Below are 22,989 nucleotides of genomic sequence, written 5' to 3' on the forward strand. Positions count from 1 at the left end.
ATACCCTTATTTATTTGGTTCCCTTATTTTCATGGAAATAACTTAAAATCTGGGTGATGTGTCCATAAGACACAACTTAATAAGTTTTGTCAATAAGAGAATTTTAAATTGACATGCAGCTTGCATTCTCTTTTCTACCTTTAAAATACCAAATTGAATAAAATACAATTTTTTAAAAATTCTGTTCCTTATACACTACCTAAGAATATCAAGTCTGCAATAGTTATTTTACTGACTGCTTTTGACAAAAACTGATGTGCAAATAGGAGTAGGTGAGGATAGGACACAGGGAATCCACACTCCAATCCCACATTTACTTTTCTGGGAATAAATGCTACTGAACTTAGTTGTACTTTTCTTTGCATTCGTGTACTTAGACTGCAGAGATGTGGTCTTCTGCCATTTTTGTATTCATGTACTAAAACTACCTCATTGTAAGATTACTTTTAAATGATCCAGAGCAGGAAGGATATAGATAGGGTGGAGTATGGTGGGAAACTGTGCCATTAAATGGAAAAATGATTGCGGTATAGTTAAAATAGTCCAAAAACAATTTGCTAAGAGTAACATTTTGGAAGTCTTCCCAAAACTTCTCAGTTGACTTAACTGTTTATTTTGAAGCAGTAGATGAGAAGATGAAGTACATAAAACAGAAAAACACTGTAGTGTAGATAAGAAAAGGCTGCTACTATTGTTAACAGGGACATACTTTCAATTTTTTTCCTCTCAGATAACTTCTGTCATGTAGTACACCCAGTTCCAGTAAGAATTTTAGTTAATGTACACATTCTCATTTCTTTCATTATTTCAACAGGAAATGCCCTTGTGGAACAAAATAATAAAACCTTTAGGTCTGCCTTCTTGACCTGATGCCATCCAGATGTCCTGGTTTTCAACTCTTAGAATCCCTAAGCAACACAGCAGAAAGGTGCCAGATTACCGAAGGTTGAAATAAAATAAAGCTTTTTTTTCCCTATCAAGAGCTGTTAATCCAGAAGGGTGGAAAAACAGAGGGACCCATTGACTAAAGAAGTGGCAAACCTTGTATAATTAATAGTAATATTAATTAAGTATACAATGTATACAATTATTTAATTGTATTAATTTTAAAAATATTGCAAAATCTAGAAGCTAATATTGAATGCGGATTTAGCTATTCAGATGGGAATCCATTGACTAAAGCAGTGTTTCTTAACCTTGGGAACTTTAAGATGTGTGGACTTCAACTCCCAGAATTCTGGGAATTGAAGTCCACACATCTTAAAGTTCCCAAGGTTGAGAAACACTGGACTAGAGCCTTCCAAATTATGCTTTTATTGTGCAGTGGCTGCCTCTTTCAAGAAGTTTTACTAGGGATATAGGTATAATATTTCATTTAGAAGTCATCTGTATTACCCCAAGAATCTTCTGTATGTTTGTCTTACCAAAGATAATCTCTTATAAGGAGGGGATGATAGAATAGGCAGTGATTGAAGTGAAGTCCTCTCTGGAAGCACCCTGAAAGGTACAGTACTGTAGTGTGAAAACATTCAGCTCCTCCTTCTACCTGGGAATATTTTCACCCTGAGTAGAACAGAAGAATGGGGGAAGCTTAGATGCAGCTGTTGGAAGGGGGTTGAGTTGTCTTTCCGCAATAATATGCAAATATCTCCTGTCTTTGTCAGCTTTTCCTTTGGGGTTAGCATAGGTGACGCCTCCTGGAAATGCCTGGGGCTAGATGACTGTAAGACTTGGGTAGCCTTGGACAAAAATGTTCTACCTTTTTCTTAGATTGAAATGTTGAGGAAATAGCAACTCCATTTTTTAAAAGTTGTTTCAAATTGGTTCAGTTAAAGGGACCTGGACATGTAAACAGGTTTCAACGTGCATATATTTTGCTGGATCAAAAACTTCAGGCATAAATCTGATATTTAGTATAATGTGCATAATAACCATGATGTGCATTAAAGCAACTGACATTAGGCTGTGCAGTGCTCTGGATTTAAAGGCAAAAACATGCCTACAAGTGGCACATGGCTGCACCTCTTTAAAGTAGCTGCATTTTTTCTTGGGATTGCAGTCCAAAATACCATTTTACCCTCAAATTCCAAGCATGCCACATTTTTAATAGATAGTTTAGAATATCTGGGCTATATTTGCCATGATGGGTCATAAATTGTTTAAGTGAACTTGAATAATCTGTCAACAATATTGCTTGTTTTAATAATTTTAGCCTTCTGTTTTTTGATAGGTTAGAATTAGCTCCGCGTATTGCGCTTGCTTCTCTCTTTGGTTTTCTCATATCTTTTAATTTCAGGCTAGCATTAAACCATATTTTGCCATTACACATGAATCAAACAATAATGACTTCTGATAACATCATTTTTGGTGATGCTCTTTTGTAATATGCCTGTCAGAATCATAGCTTCAAAGAACAACTGATGACAATTTTCCTATACTAATAGCCATCACATGCATTTCTCCACCTCTGAAACTTTAAATGTGAGCTTTACATTCTTACCTGCATAGAATTTAATTTGTGGATTCAGAATTTCCACACTCCTAAGAATGTAAATAATTTTCCTTTGCCTCATTCTGTTCTGTATTTTTCTTCTTTTTGTATGTTTTGTTGCTCTGGATATAATCTGGTATATTTTACATAAAAAAGAGTTCAGTGTCAGTTTAATCCATGGCTTTTTAAATCATGGTTAACTGGATAAACAACAGTTGGCTGGGTTTGCATAACCTGCTGAACCAAAATCAGACAAATTACATTACAGATAATCCTCATTTAATCGCTGGCTCATTTAGTGACCGTTCACAGTTACGATAGTGATTAAAAAGTAACTTTACAATCAATCCTCACATTTTTACAGGTACCTTTGCAGGTCTGTAAAACAAAGGCAAGCTGAAGTAAGATCATAAGCACAGTCATGGTTTCACTTAGCAACTGCTTTGTTTAAGCTGGTCTCAATTGTGGTTGCTAAACAAGGACTACCTGTATAGCTTAATGTCATCTGTTAATCCTACCTCTAGGTTCTAGATATGACAGTAATTTGCATCACACCAAGTGTTACGTTAGTTCTTTTTTTCCCCCTAAAAATATGAGAATGTACTTACGAACTGATTTTACAGAGTAGGTTTTTTTTAGAGAAAATTATACTGATCTTGGTTTGGCTTCATAGATCTGGTAATAGCTTTGTTGTACAGTACAGAGATGAAGCAGAAGAATATAGCAGGTAGTTCTGATGAACAAAAACTTAAACTGGACTGTATAACAGTTTAATCCATTAGAATCCATACTTACATTTTAACATTTCAGATTGATTTTCAGTTAGTACTTTTGTTTACAATATACAGTTCTGTGTAGCCTTAGATTTTGGCATTTGTGTATCTAGTCAAACTTAAATTATTTTATCAGCAAACTAAAATAATGAAAATTTTATAACACTTCTATAAAGTAACTGCAGGCTTTGTAAGATAAAGACGTGAACTTCTGCTGTGTTAAGAGTATAAGAATTCAGTGGATTAAAATATAGTGCCTTGTAAGAAGCAATTGTAAGTTGGTACAGGTTCTACTGGAAATCTTGTCTCAGTATTTGTTGATTAATACTGCTGAATCAATCTTACATGCATTTTTTGAAAATATTGCATATTGAATAGTACCTATAAATATTATGTACAGAGACATTATCAAGAATAATACTGTTAGAAATTTTGTGATGCGACTGCTACAAACAGTGCTGTTTATTTATTTATTGTGTTAGTTATTATACCCTGCTTTTCTGAGTACAGGTAATCCTTGTTAGTGACCATTTGCAGTTACGATGGTGATGAAAAAGTAACTTTGTGACCAGTCCTCACATTTACAACCTTTGCAGGTCTGTAAAGCAAAGAAAAGCTGACGTAAGATCATAAGCACAGTTGTGGTTTCATTTAGTGACGGCTTTGCTTAACGACCAAGTTGCCGGTCCCAATTGTGGTAGCTAAATGAGGACTACCTGTAGCCATTTTTCATAATTAGTGTGTATCTAACCCATGTAATTTGAATGTGGGGTCAACACATGGATGAAATCCAGTGTATGTGAGCAGATTTCTTCCTTTGCTTTGTAATAGGGCCTTTGGCCAGGACCTGAGATTTCACGTAGCATATTGCATACAGGCCAAGTTTTATGATTTCCCCATAAAACCAGGAGTCCTTGCTCTTCTGTACAGCTTGCCTGCAGTAGAAGCAGGAGAGCAGTGTCAGCAGGGTGCTGGGTCATGCAGAGGCTCCTAGGCAACGGATTGGCATTTAGAGCACAGGACGTCTGTCTCGGTACTGGGAAAAGTGTTTCTTGTATAGAACTATTATTATTATTGGCAGGCAGATAATTAACTAGATTCATGTATATGGAATAAGACTAATTTGACATTTTGGGATTCCTATTTTTTTATATATTTGATCTTTTTTTTAAAGTAGGTTACTTACAGTACTTATTGATTTTGAAATGCATAAGATTTTCCTAGCTGTAGATGTTCTTAAGTAAGCTAATGATCTGAGAACTGTACAAGAACTATTTCACTCTCTCCAAACTGTAATCAGCACATCTGTTACACTTCTTTTAGCTACAGTATAGCTGTTTATAGTTCAAGTGAATGGCAAGTCCATATTTAAATACATTTTAGGACTGTATTTTGAAGATGGCATGTTCTGTTGTTACTGAGATATCTTAACCTTTGCTAGACACCCAATTAAACACACAGCAAGAACAGGCCAACCGTGTAGTATGGATGGTTTTAATTACTGTTTTATCTGAACATATCCATATAAAATAATCAATTGCAAATTATCAATGTATCTGGAAGCTATTTTTATTGCTTATATAACCAAGCTTGTCTCTGAGGTGGGGTTTATTTGTACTTTTTTGTTATAAACATTTTTTTTTAAATTTAGAACATAAACTGCTTTTTGCTGTCAGTGGGTTGAAGCATTTTCCCTGAAATCTGAATACATCTAAATATTTGTAGCTTTTGGTTTCATGAGGATAGATTCTGTATACTATAGGCAGAAATTTGGTTACCTGAAGTATCAAGTGCATTTATTGGATTAATAAGGAAAAGCCTCCTTGCTTGATCACACCCTGTCCACCTATGCAGAACTCTGGATCAGTCTGGGTGTAATGCGGAGCCAGACCTTATTAGTTTTATGTATAGAAGGCACTGCAAATCTTAGTTTTGGATGTTTCTTCTCCCCTCTCATTCCCTGTAGAACAGAGGAGAAAGTGAAAGGCTTTCATTTCCATGGTTAGAGTAATCCTAGTTTCTTGTTGCACCCCACTTCCAATCAATTTATAACACACACATTAAAAACAGGTAGAGTTTTGATCACACATTGCAGCTGCCATCTTAACTTTTTTAAAATCACATCTTGCAGGCTCCCCTGCCTAGATAATCCTGTTGTGTGCCAATAGTGTTGGGCTTTTATCTGAATCAAAAGTCAGTTGGTCTGGATGAAAACCTTATCACAAAAATTACTGTCATACTGTCTTTCATGACAGCTCTTGCTGTAGATGGAATACAAGCCAGCAAGAGTGACTCTAAACAAATTCTGGATGTAGAAATGCAAATGGAAGAAATCTGTTTCTGGTGGCTTTAGGTTTTGGAATTTGGATATTAATATGAAGCTGGTTAACTATTTGACAAGCTTGGAATTGCCTAGATGCTACAACCTTCTTATAAGCCTGCTTTAGTCTACTGCGATCTGCTTGTGGAGGGCAGGTTTAACAAGGCGCTCTATAAGGAAAGGATGCACTTTTGTCCGTAAGGTGATGCAGACAGCTATCCATGCCTTACTTATATTGCATGTTTTATGGGGGACATACTATCTTCCTCTCACTAATTTTATCAAAATTTCCAGGTTGTTTATGCCTCCCTTTGATTACCAGATACATCCTGCAGCATTACACAGTGTAACTAACATGTAAAGCCTGCAATGAGATAATAGTGGGCTGTTTGTAGTATTTTTAAAAAATCTAGTGAATTTGGTTATATGTGATTTTGGTGTTCCTGTTTTTGCTGTATAGTACTGTCTTTATTTTAGTTTGGTTTATTTTAACGTTGCTGGTCTCTGACTGTAATTAGATTTTCAAGCATGCTGCTGACCTCAGGTAAAATGTGTATTATTCAAGCCCGTGAGGATCTGTGATTTGCGATTTTGGTTGGTTTAATATAATATCATTCTCAGGTCTGAGTGAGATGGGACCTGTAATTAGTTTAAATACAGAAGTTGATTTTTTTTGTTTCTTATTTGCAACTGTGCCAGAGGAAATGGAACAGATAAGTATAGTTTTTCTTGTAACTTTATATACAGTTTACAAGTCACTAATATACGCTAATTGTAATATACACTAATTGTATATACTGTATAATGCTAGTCTTAAATCCAGGTTATTCGCTTGTCTTGACACTAGCTTTCCAGAGGCCTTTTATTTGGGAAATATTGTTGGAAGGGAAACCAACAATATTGGTTATGCCTTCTTGGACAGTAAATTGAACATGATAGTGATAGTCACTCTCCCTGATGTACATCTTGACTATCTTGCAGTTAAGGTATGTTTATGGATAAAAATAAATAGTAAAAGATGTAAATCTGGCTTTAGTGTAAAAATATTTATTTTCAGTCACTTAATAAACCATCAGTACCATATAAACTACTTCTGCAGTTGTATGCACTGTATAAAAAAAGAGAGATAAACAAATGTGTAAATTCCTGCAGTCTGCAAAGAAGCTGCCTGCTCCATTTTGATTATTCCATTCTCTGCACTCCTAAGACTGTTCAGCCTCCACCCATGTTCCTCATACTCCAACCAAGGCAAACACAGCCTCTTTATGTTGCTCTCCTTTCCCCTGTACTCCAAGGCAGCCTCTCCTAAACCCTACCACCATAAGTCTCTTCCTTACCAAAAGACTAGCTGAGAAAGTTCAGGTGATGGAAAACAGCCCTATTCAATCACTTTGTTCCCCAAGACAAACTGTAGTAGACAGGGAGAGGTTTAGAAGAAGAAGCAATATCTTCACATCTGGACAACCTTACTCAAAGTTGAGCTGTTTTGTGCACTGCATTGTGCTTCTAGCCAAGGCTTCAGGTACCCCCGGTCATTATCTGAATATTTAGATGCCAACCAACTGGAAAAAAGGGTTGACATCTGCATTTGTTTTGAATTTTAGCAGAAGTTTGAAGGATTTTAATGTGGGAAATAAACAGGCGCAATGGCATGATAATACTGTTTTAAAAATTAGGTTGCTGCATTTGCTAAGAAATTATCTTTATAGTCATGGATTAATTTTTTATCAATCTGCTGCTGTTTAGATTATGACTCAGGAGACTTTCAGTTATGTGCTGTGTATGATTTTGCAATTGCATACGAATAATTAAGAGATATTTATGCTGGAATCTCTGCTACATGTGCACAAATTCCTGGAATTTACAAAATATGCTGTTCTGCTCTATATATGTTATGCTGAGTAGAGATGATTTAGTCCAGATCAAAAAGTATTGGAGAGGGCATTTGTAGCATTTGTTTTATTCTGTGATATACAAGTGGAGCACCTTAGGGGACAAATTTATATAGCAAACTATACAGCAAACTATACTACTGTTAATACTATATCAGATTTTCCAGAGAAAGCCATTGCATGACAAAATGTGTTACTTCTAATCAAATCTTGAAGTTTTGGTATGCAGTGAGCAGAGTTGCACAACACCTTATTTCTGAATTTTTGACTATACGAAGCTTTTGAAAGCTGAGTTCTAGTAATTAATTCCCATTGAAGGAGATCAGCTAATCAACAAAAAATGTTTTTTGGCAGTATCATTCTGGGTCAAATCCTGTAGCCAGGGGTTGGACTGAACATTGTGTTTGGTTTTTCTCTTTACTTAATGACAATATTTATCATTCCTTAACTCACTCTGAGGTACACTATCTAAGCATCTTTTAGCACAATTTAGGAAATAGTAATTTCAGTTACATACTGATAGATTCATTGTAATTCAGTACAATCAAGGTATAATTGGTACATAATATACCCAGTGTTCATTAAAATGTAATGATATAAAGGCAATAGCACAAAGGCAATTGGATATGAAAAGCATATCTATTCTAAGCATAGACCTGCTAATGCTTATGTTCTACTTCTACCAACATCAGTTTGTATGTAAACTGTCATACATGTAAGGTTTGCCCTGTTCGACAGAGAAACTCCCGTGACACGTGTGGTTCACAAAAGAGGTTTACTCATGCGTAACGTAGCAGTCACAAGCAAAGCCAGGACTGGCTTGGTACAATTGCATCACTCATTATATTCCCCCCTTCCCGCGCTTTTTTCCGCCCCGCGATCGCGTTACCGCTGCGGATTATCGGCCCCCCAATAATCCCTCTTGATTGTCCATGATGGCAGGTTCGGTCAGGGTCCATTGTCCTTGATTGGCAGTCCCCTCCGGCTTGGGTTGGTCCCTCCCCGTTACGTGCAAGCCCGAGGGTTCTGTGCTGCGCGGCGATCTTGTTTCTCTGCCTGCGGCCCCGTTCATTGTTGGCTCGTGCCGTTATCAGTGTATAGTTAAAGCTTCCGCTGCGGTTTTCCTGTTTGGCTGGGCGCAGGTGGCCCATTAATTAGCGGCGCTTTCAGTTCCTCTTTTCCTCGCTAGCTACCACCGGTGGAGTTCGCGTGGTCTGGCTGCAAGCTTCCCCGAAGCCCCATGCTGACCGAACCTGACATACCGCCCCCCTGAAGATAACTCCCCCCCCGACTTTATTTCGGTTTCCCGGGGTATTTATTGTAAAAGTCCTGCACTAGGTCCGGCGCTCTTATGTGGGTTTTGCTTACCCATTCGCTGTGGGACTTGGGAAAATGTTTCCATTGCACTAGGAGCTGGACCTGCCCCTTGTGCCTCCTGGCGTCCAGTATCTGGTTGATCTTGAAATGCTGCTCCCCACCGACCATGATGGGTGGTGGCACCCCCTCTGCCTTGTGCCAGGCGTTCCCCGGCTGGTGCAGCTTTAGCAGGCTGCAATGGAACACCGGGTGGATCTTCCCAAGGCTTTTCGGGAGCGTCAGCCTGACGGTTACTGGATTGATGACCTCTGCAATGGGGAACGGCCCCACAAATCTCAGGCTGAGTTTTTTCGATGTCTGGTGCGTCTTTAGGTTTTTGGTTGACAAATATACCTGGTCCCCCACTTTCCACTGCCCCTCGGGGAGTCTCTTGCGGTCCACGTGTTTTTTGTAATTGGCTTTGGCTCTTTGCAATGCCGCGTGCGCCGCTCGCCGGGTGGCGTCGATTTGGGTGAACCAGGCGTCCAGGGAGTTGATTTGGGATTCCGGCTGAGGCAACTCCGGCATGGGGACGAAGTCTCTCCCGGTGGCTACTTTGAATGGAGAAAAGCCGGTACTCTTGTGGACGGCGTTATTGTATGCTACTTCCGCGAATGGCAGTAGCTCTGCCCAATCGTCCTGTTGGTGCCCCATGTAGCAGCGCAGGTACTGTTCGAGCCCCCCGTTCAGGCGTTCCATGGCTCCGTCCGTCTGCGGATGCACCGCGGAGGAAAGGGCTTGCTTCGTCCCCACCCGCTTCAGGAACTCCCTCCAGAACCGCGCGATGAAGTTGCCACCCCGATCGCTGACGACCTGTCGGGGTGCGCCGTGCAGCCGGTAAATATGTTGCACGAACAGCCTCGCCAACCTCTCTGCCGTGGGGACTTGCCGGCACACTACAAAGTGCGCTTGTTTGGAGAATAAGTCCGTAACCACCCAAATGGCGGTCTTCCCCTTACTCTCCAGGAGCTCTACTATGAAGTCCATGGCGATCTCTTGCCATGGGCCGTCGGGCTCCGCTACCGACTGGAGTAACCCCCTAGGCTTGCCTTTGGCCCCTTTCGCCGTCGCGCACACCGGGCAACCCCCTGAGTATGCCTCCACGTCCTTCCGGAGCGTTGGCCACCAGAACTGCCGCCGAATTAAGTGGAGCGTCTTCACGAAGCTGTAATGCCCCGCGTTCCGGCTGTCATGGGCTCTTTCCATGACCTCCCGTCGGCACCCCTCGGGCACGTACAACTTCCCTTCATGCCACCACAAACCCTCTTGGCTGGTTAGCGCTTCTCGGTTTTGCTTGAGCCAAGCGTCCCGCTCCGCTGCCTCCGCGAACCCTTGCTTTACCTCAGGCACCGCGTCCCGTCGCTCCCCCTTGGTCTGGCTCCGGGTCACCGCCTTTGCAGCCAGCCTGCTGGCAGGGATGATGGAGTCCACAATCTCCTCTCGTAGGCTGGCGTGCTGGGGCATGCGAGACAACCCGTCTGCTAGGAAGTTGCGCTTCCCGGGGATGTGTTTTAGGGTGAACCTGAACCTCCCGAAGTATTGGGACCACCGCGCCTGTTTGGGGGATAGCTTACACAGGGCCTTCAGGGCCTCGAGGTTCATGTGGTCCGTCCACACCTCGAATGGTTCAGCTGCCCCCTCCAATAGATGCCTCCACGTGGCTAGCACCCACTTGACGGTGTACGCCTCTTTCTCCCACACCATCCACCTTCTCTCTGTCTCTGTGAATTTGCGGGAGGCGTAGGCGCATGGGTGGATAGCACCCTCCGGACTGGGCTGGAGCAGAACCGCCCCCGTTGCCACGTCTGACGCATCTACTTGGATGATAAACCGCCGATCTGGGTCGGGATGGCGCAGGATCGGCTCCGCTGTGAACCGCCGTTTTAGCTCCTCAAATGCCCCCTGGCATTCTGCAGTCCACGCAAGTGTCATGCTGGGCTTGGGGGGTTTTCCAGTGCCCTTGGTTTTTAGCAAGTCTGTTAGGGGAAGGGCGATTTGGGCGAAGTTCGGGATAAACTGTCTGTAGAAGTTCGCAAACCCCAAGAAGCTTTGAAGTTGCCTCTGGGTTCGCAGCGCTTCCCAGCCCAGAACATCCTTTACTTTCGCCGGGTCCATCTCAATTCCCTGACTGGATATCCGGTAGCCGAGGTAGTCCAGCTGCTCCCGATGAAACTCGCATTTTGATAGCTTCGCGTACAGCTGCACCTTCAGCAGTCTCTGGAGCACCGTGCGCACCAGGCTCACGTGCTCTGCCAGGGTTTCGGTGTAGATGAGGATGTTGTCCAGGTAGACCAGGACGCCCCGGTAGAGTAGGTCGTGCAGCACCTCGTTTATTAGCTGCATAAACACCCCCGGGGCCCCTTTTAATCCGAACGGCATCACGGAAAACTGGTAGCTTCCGAGCGGCGTGTTGAACACCGTTTTCCACTCATCTTTAGCGCGGATCCTGACCCTAAAGTAAGCTTCACGCAAGTCCAGTTTTGTGAACACCCTTCCCTTAGATAGGTGTGACATTAAGTCCTTCATCAGGGGGAGGGGGTATTTGTACTCGGTGCTGATCGCGTTCAGCCCCCGGTAGTCCACGCACATCCGGAGCGAGCCATCCTTCTTCTCCCGGAATAGTACCGGGGCCGCTAATGGTGACTTCGCGGGTTGGATGAATCCCTGCGCTAGGTTCTTGTCTATGAACTCCTGCAGAGCCCCCATCTCCCTCATTGACAGGGAGTACATTTTTGGTTTGGGCAGCGTTGCCCCTGGCTCTAACTCGATGGCGCAATCACTGGGTTGGTGTGGAGGGAGCTGGTCAGACTCCTTCTCCCCGAACGCCGCCACCAGGTCTCGATATTGCCTCGGGATTCCGCTGCTCGTCGTGGGTTCCCCGGACTCTGTCTCTCGTTTTGCAGTTGTTCCGCCAGTCACCGCTGCCTCCCCACGCCTCGGGATCGTTGCGAGTCTCCGGGGTTCCAGCGCTGCTGTTGCTGCTGTTGCTGCCCGGGTCTCCGGCTCCATCTGCTCTCGCCTCACCTCCCTGTGCCTCGGATCCTCCACTTGCCCGTCTGTGGTTGCAGTCGCGCCCGTTGCCACGGCCCGGTCCCCTCTGCTCTTGCACTCCGCCGGCCTGTCGACCCCGAATCGCACTGCCTCCGCCATCCAGTCGACCCGTGGGTTCCGTCGCAGCCACGCCAAGCCGAGCACCACCGCGTAGTCGGCCACCGGGACCACCACAAATCTTAGTTCTTCCCGGTGGCTCCCGATCGTCATCTGGACCGGCTCGGTGTAATACTGAGCTGGCCCCCCCCCTGCCAGCGTGCCGTCTAGCTGGCTGAATGCAATGGGCTCCCGGAGGCGCCTCAGCTGTAGTCCGAGTCCCGAGACCACAGCTGGGTGCATCAAGCAGTGGGTGCAGCCTGAATCCAGCAGCGCCCGCAGCTGTGCCTCCCCTCCAGATCTCACCCCCTGGATGTGTATCCTTACCCGGAACGGAGGGCAGTCCTCATCCCCGATTGGGTCCGCGCGCCTCGGTTCCCCTGCTCGCACTGGGACGCCGTTCAGTGAGAGCGCACCTCGTTTCCCGCCGGCTCCGAGTCCTCTCCGGAGGACGCCGTCTCCGGGGTCGACCACCCCCTCCGTCCTCTTTCGGTCACCGCCGCCACTGCACTCTTCCGCGGTCGGTCGCTGGCCCTTTTCCCGGTAGGACGCGGGGGCTTGACTTCGGGCCGTGGTGAGGCTCCTTCCCGCTCCGTCGGGCACTGTGCCACTCGGTGGCCTCTGCCTCCGCACCGGAAGCACAGGTTCGGGGTTCCGGTCGCCTCTCGCCCCCCGGTGGACTGCCGCCGACTGCTCCGCCCTTCCTCTGGGGGTCTCTCCCTCGGCCGGTCCCTCATCTGGTCCCGTCGCCTCGCGCTTTGTTGAATCTGCCGCCACGCCGATTCCGCCGTTCCGGCCAGCCAGATCCAATCTTTCACTGTGGACGGGTCATCCCGTCCCAGTGCCCGCTCCAGGATCTCTGGATTGAGCCCCCTCTTAAAATACTTCACCCTCAGGGACTCCGGCCAGTCCATGAGCTTCTCTACCAACCTCCGGAACTCCAGGGCGTACTCCAATACCGACTTGTCCCGCTGTCTGAACTGCAGGATGTCGTCCTCAGCCCACTTGGCACTCAATGTGTCCTCGAATCTGTCCCGGAGCGCCTGCATGAAGTCTGGGAAACTCCGCAGTTCTGCCGCGTTGGCGTCGTATAGTCCGATCACCCAGCTAGCCGCTTGGCCGTCTAACAGCTCAGCCATGTAGGATACTCTATCCTCGTCCCTAGCGAATAGGTGACCACCCCTCTGCATAAAACCCCTGACGTGCGTCAAAAAGTGCGGCAGCTATTCAGGGTCCCCTGAGAACTTCCCGGCGATGCCTCGAAGTCTCAGGGTGTCCGCCGCCCGTCGGTCCACCGACCGGGGCATCGTGGGCGGTGCCGGCTGGGGTGCCGGGCTGCCACCCCTGTTGCTCGTGCCATCGCTCACTGCCGATGGTCCCGCTCTCTGTAGCAAGGTCTGGAGCATTGCTTCCACGGCGTCTAGGCGCCGCTCGATCCTCTCCTCTAGTCGGGCGAGCTTCTCGTCCCGCTCGCGGTTCCGGGCCCCTGAACCCCGGGTCATCGTGACGCCTGAGCTGTCTGGCCCTTGGTTCACGTACATCGACCACCGCTCCGTTGGAGGATCCCTGGCCCTGGCTGCTGTCCCGTCGCTCCCGGGTGGCTCTGACCGTCCCTCCTCGAGTCCGGGTTCCTCATGCTCCAGCTGACCCACGGATTCCTTGTCGCTGGTCATGCCTGTATTAGAAAGGGAAACGCTCCTCGGTGGTACCGGGTAGCGCTAGCGGTGAGTCCTGGCTTTATGTAAGGTTTGCCCTGTTCGACAGAGAAACTCCCGTGACACGTGTGGTTCACAAAAGAGGTTTACTCATGCGTAACGTAGCAGTCACAAGCAAAGCCAGGACTGGCTTGGTACAATTGCATCACTCGTTATATTCCCCCCTTCCCGCGCTTTTTTCCGCCCCGCGATCGCGTTACCGCTGCGGATTATCGGCCCCCCAATAATCCCTCTTGATTGTCCATGATGGCAGGTTCGGTCAGGGTCCATTGTCCTTGATTGGCAGTCCCCTCCGGCTTGGGTTGGTCCCTCCCCGTTACGTGCAAGCCCGAGGGTTCTGTGCTGCACGGCGATCTTGTTTCACTGCCTGCGGCCCCGTTCATTGTTGGCTCGCACCGTTATCAGTGTATAGTTAAAGCTTCCGCTGTGGTTTTCCTGTTTGGCTGGGCGCAGGTGGCCCATTAATTAGCGGCACTTTCAGTTCCTCTTTTCCTCGCTAGCTACCGCCGGTGGAGTTTGCGTGGTCTGGCTGCGAGCTTCCCCGAAGCCCCGTGCTGACCGAACCTGACAATACAAAGCTGTCAGCCTATTAAAAAAATTAAAGTTAGCCATTTTAAGGCTTTTTGGAAAGTTTGCTATACAACAAAAGGGACAGCATAATTAGAAAAACAGATACTGGCAATGTTCTCCTAGTGTGCATTCCGTATCAAATTTACAGGGTTTATAAAGATCATCCCACAAGAAAACCTGTTTTATAAGCTGCATCATTCTGTGATTTAGATTCAAAAAATCTTATTTGATATTTTAGTTTACAGACTGAAGTCACAGTTTCCTATTTTAGGTGTTATAGAAAACTATGTGTTGCTCTCTCACCCCCCCCCCCATCCTGCAATCTTAGATGCAGAAGATGGAAACATCAGCAAGGTCAAGAAAAGGAACACAGGATTCATACTCTATTATTCCCTGTCACTCCTTCTTCCATGTATCAAGATAGTTTTCTTCTGTTCTTGGAGGCCAAGGAGAATTCTTAATGCAGGCATCTATCATAATGTCATCAGGCCAAAGAGGGGAATTGATTGTGTCAGTTATTAAATCAGTCCATTCCCACCCCACCACGCCCCAATTTTTCACAGTTTAATATAGCATTTTAACGGTATATATTGATGTAGTAGTTTAACGGTAAAATACAAGAAAACTGTTGTTGTTGTTTTATACTGAGTAGGGTGCTCCCAACTGCCTATTTTCTATTGTTCCAGATGCTTGGAAATGGGTTGACATCAATATGATTAACTAGCTTATTAATTTGAGTGTAGTTGAGTACTTGATGAGGAAAGCTGCAATATTCTGACAAGCACCCCATGGTGCTTAGAGAATGAATGGTCATTTTCTAGATGGGCAGTTTATGGGAGGATGGGATGATGATAACCTCGATATTTTAGTCCATCTTTTACAATTTGGAGCTTCTTGAAGCATTGGACTTAAGATTGCTTAGATCACCCTTCAGAGATCATACTGTGCCAGTCCTAAAATTACTCTATCTGCTTATGTTACTAGTCAGACTCTAACACCCTTAAATTTCTGGGTTCCTAATACATGAATAAGTGCTCCTCCCTTTGTGTACCTGTCTGACTATTAAGATCTGCAGGGGCAGGATGTGTGTGTTTGTGAAGTGTGTGTGCTCTTTGACATCCCATGGCTGGGAAAAGCACTTTATATGGAACGTGGAAGCAGACCTTTTCTGTTCTGGAATTCCTTTGCTGGAGACCAGGCTTGGTGCTGACCTTGGAATTCCAATCCCACAGAGGCCATGCTGGTTTTTGACTCTAGTATTTGGGCTAAGCAGACATTGCCCAGTCATGCTATTCGTCCACAAATGCTTTTTGGTTAGTGTATTTTTTTACTTGATTTTATTCCTTTATCTTGTTTAATGAGGTATTTTATAAAGGAGATTTTGGATAGACCAGAAATATTTCTCCATGACGTGCATAGTTACACTATGCTATTTGCTATGGTAATCAGTGTAGGTAGTTTTGAAAGAGTAAGTGACAAAATTATGGGGCATAAGGGTTTTTTAAAGTACAGTTTTATATGTTTTTATTTTTTATTTTGTTTTTACATTGTTTTTAATTGCTGCAAGACACCCAGAGTCATGTATTTGAGATGGGCAGCTATATAAATCAGGTAGGTAGGTAGGTAGGTAGGTAGGTAGGTAGACAAGCTACTAGCCATGATAACTGTATGATTCGGGGGGTGGAGTGTTTTTTATATTGGGACTTTTATTTTTGTAAACTGCCCGGAGTCACCATGAGTGAGTTGGGAAGCCATATAAATTGTTTAAATAAAAATATAATAAAATAAAATAAAATAATTCAACATCAGAAACAGTAGCCCTCTAAATACAAAGAAAGGATTAGAGAATAATAGTACAGCATGTTAACTTTATATAAACCTCTTGCAGCATTATGCCCCTAGGCATACTAGTGATGAATGTAGCTCATATGGACTGTGAGTGGTATGTGTCATTGGATACCGCTGAGGCTAGTGGTATGGTCCTGACCGTATCCATACATCAAGCTTCCCAGGAAGCAGAAGTAGGGAGCACCATAAAGAGCTCTAAACATGGGTCTGAGAACTAGCACTCTGTGCATTCAGACTATATGGCAAGTCATTTGGCTGCTGTGGGGAGGGAGAGGGCAGGCAGGGATATCACATTGGTGCCAGGCATGGGAGATAATGGCAGGAGGCAGAGGGAGGTCTGCTCTTCATAAAGGCAGCCTCAGTGTTTAGTACTGATGCCATGTTCCAGCCCCTTGGACTCAGCCCTGAGGCCTGGTCTTTAGAGCTTTGAAGCTTTGGCCTTCAATTACTGCTACTTAATGCAAGGTCAGCCTGTAATAAGGCTTATTTCATCCATGATTTAATTATGAATCAGAGAGTCAATCTGCTATGTGTTACCAAAGCCTGGCTGGGCATGCCCACGTGGAATAGGTGGAGGGATGGCACCAGCCATGATCCCAGGGCAGACATAGGGGTATGGCTGTTGTTATCAAAGAATCTGTGTTGGTCTTCAGGGATGCTGGCCCTAACATAACCTGATGTGAGACTCTGTTTGTGAAGTTGAGCAGTAGGGATCAGATGGGATTGTTCTTATGTACCAGTCTTCCTGCTGTTTAACAGCTTCCATGCCCAAGTTCCTTGATTCTCAGTGGCTTTCAATACCATCAATCATGTTGTCCTTCTGGACTGGTGGGGTGGGGGACACAGAAACCGCTGGGAGAGGTCATGTTAGCACAGGGTGTGGTATCATAAATAGTTTATGATTCTCTATTATATATTTCCACCCTGGGCCATACAAGTGATACCACTGAGATTCTTACCCAATGCTTGGAGTCAGCGAGGGGATGGAGAAGAGGAGGCTGGAGCTCAACCCAGCAAGACTGAGTGGCTATGGATTTTCAGGCCCCCTAGATTTGAAGAACTTCCATCTCTGGCTCTGGATGAGATAGTATTCCCCCAGACAGAATTAGTACACAATCTGGGGCTCCCTTGGACTCACAGTTTCTACCTGAGGAGCAGGTGGCAGCCATTGCTAGGAGGGTCTTCACACAACTTCCTCTTGTGCACCAGTTGTGCGTGTTCCTGGATCAGGAGGTTCTGCTCACACTCACTCATGCCTTAGTCGCTTCCCGACTGAATTACTGCAACGTGCTGTACATGGGATCAGAATCCACCAGCAAACTTTTAAAACCTATTATTTCTTTTTCTCATTTATTCAAGTGACATGACAAGCCTAGGGGTGGCTCAAAATCTATGTTCAGATATAAAAGGAGTCAGGAGATAGAAGCTAGCTAAGCCATAATTCTAGGCTGCTGAGATACCAAGATAGCCTCTGGCTTAAGAAATCTTTTGTGATGATGACATAGAGGTGATTGCAGCATTGTGGTAAATGAAGCCTAAGGATGGCAATGTAATCTGTTTAGAATGGAGGTGGGGAGGCTAATCCTATAAGCTTTCCTGGGAAAAAGTGTTCAAATTTAAGATGGGCTTCTGAAGCCAAATTCTTTTCCTGAAAAGAGAATATGTTTATTTCATAAACCGTTTTTTACCAAAAAAAAAAAAAAAAAAGGCCTATGGGTTGTGACAAAGCAGGTTTCATTGTATGTACTGATTGTACTATTTAGTTAATATTTATATTTTATTAATTATATTATATTATTATTACATTATATTTAAACCTTTTTAAAACTATTTACAGTATTATTTCACAGTCCTCTTTGGCCATGAAGGGCAGAAGCCCCTTGAGCTCCGTTGTGAGGAGGAAGCAGATGGAGAAGAATGGGTGGAGGCTATTCAGCAAGCCAGGTATGGAATTCCAGTACCAGCTACTAAAAACTTGGTTTGACTAAGGGACAATGTCTTCCTTCCTTCCTTCCTTCCTTCCTTCCTTCCTTCCTTCCTTCCTTCCTTCCTTCCTTCCTTCCTTCCTTCCTTCCTTCCTTCCTTCCTTCCTTCCTTCCTTCCTTCCTTCCTTCCTTCCTTCCCCATTATCAACTCTTGCTTTGCCTCCTCTCTCTTATAATGCAGAGAAAGAAAAGTTCAGGCCAATACTCTTCAAAATGTCTGTTTCTACATCACCATAACTCTCCAAAATCCCCATTCACCTTGATTTGTCACATTTGTTTGCTATACGTGATATACAGGTCTGTAGTCCCAACCCAGCCTGATTCATGTATTTTGTCTGTATGGGTAGTTGCATCTTCTGAGACAGAAGTGGCAGCTTGAGACACTTTTAAAACAGTAAACTAACATGAAAAGCCATTGCTGAACTGGGCCATATGTGGCCTTGCAGCATTCATTTTGTAGTCCCCCAAAGCACCCCTGGAATAGGTAAGGCTAAAATATTTGTCCTCCTTTAAGATTTTAAAGGGCATAGTGGGTGCTGTAGTCCTAATCCACTCCTTAAAATTGTCAGCTAATTTCCCCCTCCCCATGGGTGGATTTTCTCACTGAGAAAAGGGCAAAATGGATGACTTAAGGCATATTTTTTATCCATTAAAGCTCCAGACCTTTTGAAAAACAGTCTGAAACAAGTTACCAACCCACTCTGGTAACACCAGGATGTTAAAATACACTCTCTGGCTGCAAGAAAATGCTTACTTCTAGTTTGATCTTGAGTGGCATCATGATACAAATTTGATCTAGCTGGGAGAAGTTGTTTGTGATTTCATTCTTAGAGTCTTAGGGAGTTGAGAGGAGGGCCTTACGTTGGACATCAACGAAGCAGCCAGAAACAGAGCTTTTCTGGAGGGCATTTGGTTGGGTTTATAGATTGGCTTTGTTATATATTTTGCATTCTATGTTTTACTTTAGATTGTAGATATTTTAATTGCATATTTTTATCTGCCTGAACTATCAAGAGTCCTTTGGGATTGCACCTGTCTATAAATGTGATAAATAATTGCTACATTTCAGAATTTATGGTTTTTCAGATAGTGTGAGAAGATTGAGAGGGAATTTCTTATTTCAACACCACATTTCCAGTCAAGGAGTTGATCAGAGAAGGCACATTTGTACTTTCTCCTCTGTTGCTTTCAGCAATCACCCAGATGAAGATCTTGTTAACTTCTAGCTGTTTCTTCTTGGTTGCGATCATTTCTCTGAACTCTCATATACGTATATGGCTGACTACAGTTCATTATTGAGATCTGTTTTTATGTTGAAGAACTGATATCCTCATTTTTTATTGCAACATTGTTATTTTTCTTTCTGGGGTGTTCACAAAAATTATCTTTTTCTGGGAACTAAATAAAACATATGGTATAAATTAAAAGAAAATATTCTGCTGTTTGTTATTATAATCACAGACAGCTATAGGAATTTAGGCATATCTATTTGATGGAGAAATGCAAATTGCATAATGTTGTTAACTGAGAGCTATTCCTTTCCTGATCTAGCCCTATAGGGTATGGCTTCTGTCTTGCTCCCCATGAAAAATAGGAGACCTCCCAGGTTGCTTAGGCTGTCTGAGGCTGGAGATTGTCAGAGTTGTAGCCTTCTCCTTGCTCCATTGTCCTCTCTTTCTGCTTGTGAGTAGGCAGGTGATAAATAGGCTTCACAGGATGGGATTCTGGAAGTGAAAATAGCTGTTTTCCTATTAAAAAAAAGAGGGTGCCTCCTTCCAGGATAGTTTAGGATCACATATAATTCTGCTTTGGTAAAAGCAACTATTGAAGAGGGGGCTGGCTGGGGCTCCTATACCTTACATGTGTAGACAAGTCTTATTCTTCAGAGATCATTGCTATCCAGCTGATGGAGTAGAAGGAGACTCCAAAAATGTGCTCTTGTTGAAGATTTAGTGGGTTGAGTGCTGCTGTGCTGTTCTTTCTGGCCTATCTACTGTAGCTGGTTGCCAGAGGATTGCTTCTGTTGTCAGCCAGGACCTCTTCCAAAAGAGGGAGGAGATAGGTCTACCTGCTGCTGAGCTTATTGCAGTCTCCTTGGCTGGTTCTTGCTCTGAAGGCTGTCCCTTCCCTGAATGACTTTGGCTTTTCAACAGGCTGATCAGACTCTTTCCCTGACATTTCTGTCCCCAATTTCTTTGCCACTTCCTCTGTGGCTATCTTGGCTGTAGCTTCCTGCTGGTAGAGAGCTACCAGAAGGCTCTTTTGCATGGCTGTTCTCTCAGGACCTGAGAGGAAGGCTACTGCTTTTCCAAGAGAAGAGATCATTTCCTGCATGACACAGGAAGCCCTACTTTATAACTAGAAGAGGAAGCCCTACTTTATAACTAGAAGAGGTGGAGTTAACCCTTTATTGTCAGGTCTGTCTCCTGTGGCTGAGAATAGAATGCTTCTTTGGAAGGTGGCTTCACTCAATACTATGGTTTTTTATATTTATCCTTGTCCCAAAGACAGACAAAGCATTTCAGTACTGATTGCACAGCATTTAGTTTTATACCCTGAGGTTAATATATTGCAAATTGCTATGGACAAAGAAAAATCAGTTTTTCCAAGACCAATGTCTTAAAACAGAACCTTTGATACTTCTGGCATGTATTAATATTACTTAAATAAAACATACATTCCATAGCACTTTGTGTTACAATAATTATTTAAATTAACAATAAATGGATAAACTCCCTTTCCTTTACGTATCCCCACATTAAATACTGGTTCTATACAAGGGAATCCAATATAGAATGCCTGTGAATGTGTAGAGTGGCTACAGTTTATAGAAAATAATAGGAAGCTTACTGGTCAAAAACCACTTAATGGAATAAACTCTGTTTTGATATACATAAGAGTATCGTAACATTAATACTACCAATAAAGCTCCTTTCCTCACCCCTGCATATTTAAGTATTCTTGGTCAGATTTCTGCAGTAGCTGTAAAAAATAAAAATGTATGGGAATATACTTACTAATTTATTTACTAGGGATAATGGAATCTAGTACTTTTGACTTAGTTTTAAATGTATTGCCTACATAATTGCTAACATAAACATTTTCATTCTTTTTTTTCAACATGTAGCTATTCAGATATTCTAATTGAGAGGGAAGTATTAATGCAAAAATACATCCATCTAGTTCAGATTGTAGAGACAGAAAAGATTTCAGCCAATCAGCTACGCCATCAACTTGAAGATCAAGACACAGAAATTGAAAGGCTTAAATCAGAGGTATATTTCAAGACAATTCATTTTTACTGTACTGCTACTGTAATTTAATTTATAGTCTGACTTCCTTTTCAATTAGTGGCAAAAGTGTCATAAATTATAATGAAGCTGGATGGAGCCTTTGGCTGGGAGTAACCTCTGAATATGAAACTTATTTCCTTATTATTTTGTTGTTTTAAGTTTATTAATCATATTTATTAGTTTTGCAAGGTTGTTTTTGCATTATTTGGAACTGTTGCCTTTTTTCTCCAGAGGATTGCTTTACTTGTTACAGGTAGTCTCTAGTTTGAGAACAAGTTCTGTTCCCAAGATCTGTCCTTAAGTTGAATTTGTATGTAAACTGGAACAGTATTATGGTATAATAATGTATAAGTAGTATTGTGTAATGAACTTGAACCATTGGGTATTTAACTTGAATCATTGTGTATTTAACTCAAATTTTGCTAGAATATCCTCCATTCTTAACTATGGATCATCTGTAACCCAGGTGTTTTTAACCCCAGGTCTACCTATATGCTAACCTGAGCAACCTAAATGCAAACCAACAGCTATCTGTGGTGATCTGCTTTAGTAACAGTCCTACTTTTTTAGGGTCAAGTACTGAAAAAATCCAGGACCTTCAGATCCAGTTGTTGGACCATATATGGTTTGTATAATGCATGTTACATGGCCTTAACCTGGAATAATTCCCATGGGAGTGATGTAAGTGAAAGACTCTCTACGGAGCATCATATCTTTGCAGCTGATGGAGTAGAAAAGATTTCCCTTTGCCTAGCTGAGTGTTATTTTATACAGTCCTTTTTCAGATATTGGAAGTTTTATTATGGAAGGCTAAAGGGGCTTTACATTACAGCTTCAAAATTTCATGTGATATTCTGAAATCTGTTGAAAACGCTAAGATTTTACATTTTTGTTTGTTGTTTTTACCAGATTGTAGCTCTCAATAAAACAAAAGAACGAATGCGACCATATCAAGGCAATCAAGAAGAAGAAAATCCGGATATTAAAAAGATTAAAAAGGTACTTTTTCACTTATGCCATTTAGATGGAGAAGTGATAACAACATTTCCTATTTTTTCATTTCAATTAAGGAAAGTATATATTGATTTGAACTGAGCAGCATAACATTTAGTAAGTATTCCAGAACAGCTAATTATCATGATGTACTGTTTGGTGAAAGAAACAGTGATGCTAATAAGGTCCACATAGCTTAAAACTATATATCAAAGCACTCTGTGAAAACAATTATAAAGAAAAATGTTCTAACTATTGCATTTTTAAGCTTTGGAACATAAAGTGTCACTAAAAAAAACACACACAGTTTGAGGTGAATGTCTTTTAAGGAGATGTCCTTAATAATTGCTCTTCTGGAAGAGCAATGCTGGAAGAGGGAAATTGCAATGCTGGAAGAGGGAAAAGAGAAAAAAAGGAAGAGAAATTTAAAAGTTCATATAGCCTACAGTACATTATTGAAGTGGTCTATAACCATATATTATAGATGATAGTGACACTTGAAACAACAGGTCCTATTATTAGCAGGATTTTTTTTCTTTTTTACTTCTACATTAGGTCCCAGAATTGCAAGTCAGATTCTTCCAATAGCATTAGTTATTTATTGAT

The 22,989-nt window shown here is 43.0% G+C and overlaps 1 protein-coding gene across 2 annotated transcripts in view; it reads left to right on the forward strand.

Annotated features, from left to right (window-relative positions):
- RASGRF2 (Ras protein specific guanine nucleotide releasing factor 2) overlaps positions 1–22,989 on the forward strand; it is a 118,131-nt gene that overhangs the window by 21,132 nt on the left and 74,010 nt on the right. For both annotated transcript variants that reach the window (XM_088130484.1, XM_088130483.1), the window contains exons 2-4: positions 17,950–18,056; positions 21,225–21,372; positions 22,300–22,389. In XM_088130484.1, the coding sequence (XP_087986610.1) occupies positions 17,950–18,056; positions 21,225–21,372; positions 22,300–22,389 (345 nt within the window). The remainder of the gene's footprint in view (positions 1–17,949; positions 18,057–21,224; positions 21,373–22,299; positions 22,390–22,989) is intronic.

Source organism: Python bivittatus, unplaced genomic scaffold, assembly GCF_059951505.1.
Source record: "Python bivittatus isolate LINGU-HERP-01145 unplaced genomic scaffold, Pbiv_v1 ctg000850_np1212, whole genome shotgun sequence".
NCBI classification, from domain to species: Eukaryota; Metazoa; Chordata; class Lepidosauria; order Squamata; family Pythonidae; genus Python; species Python bivittatus.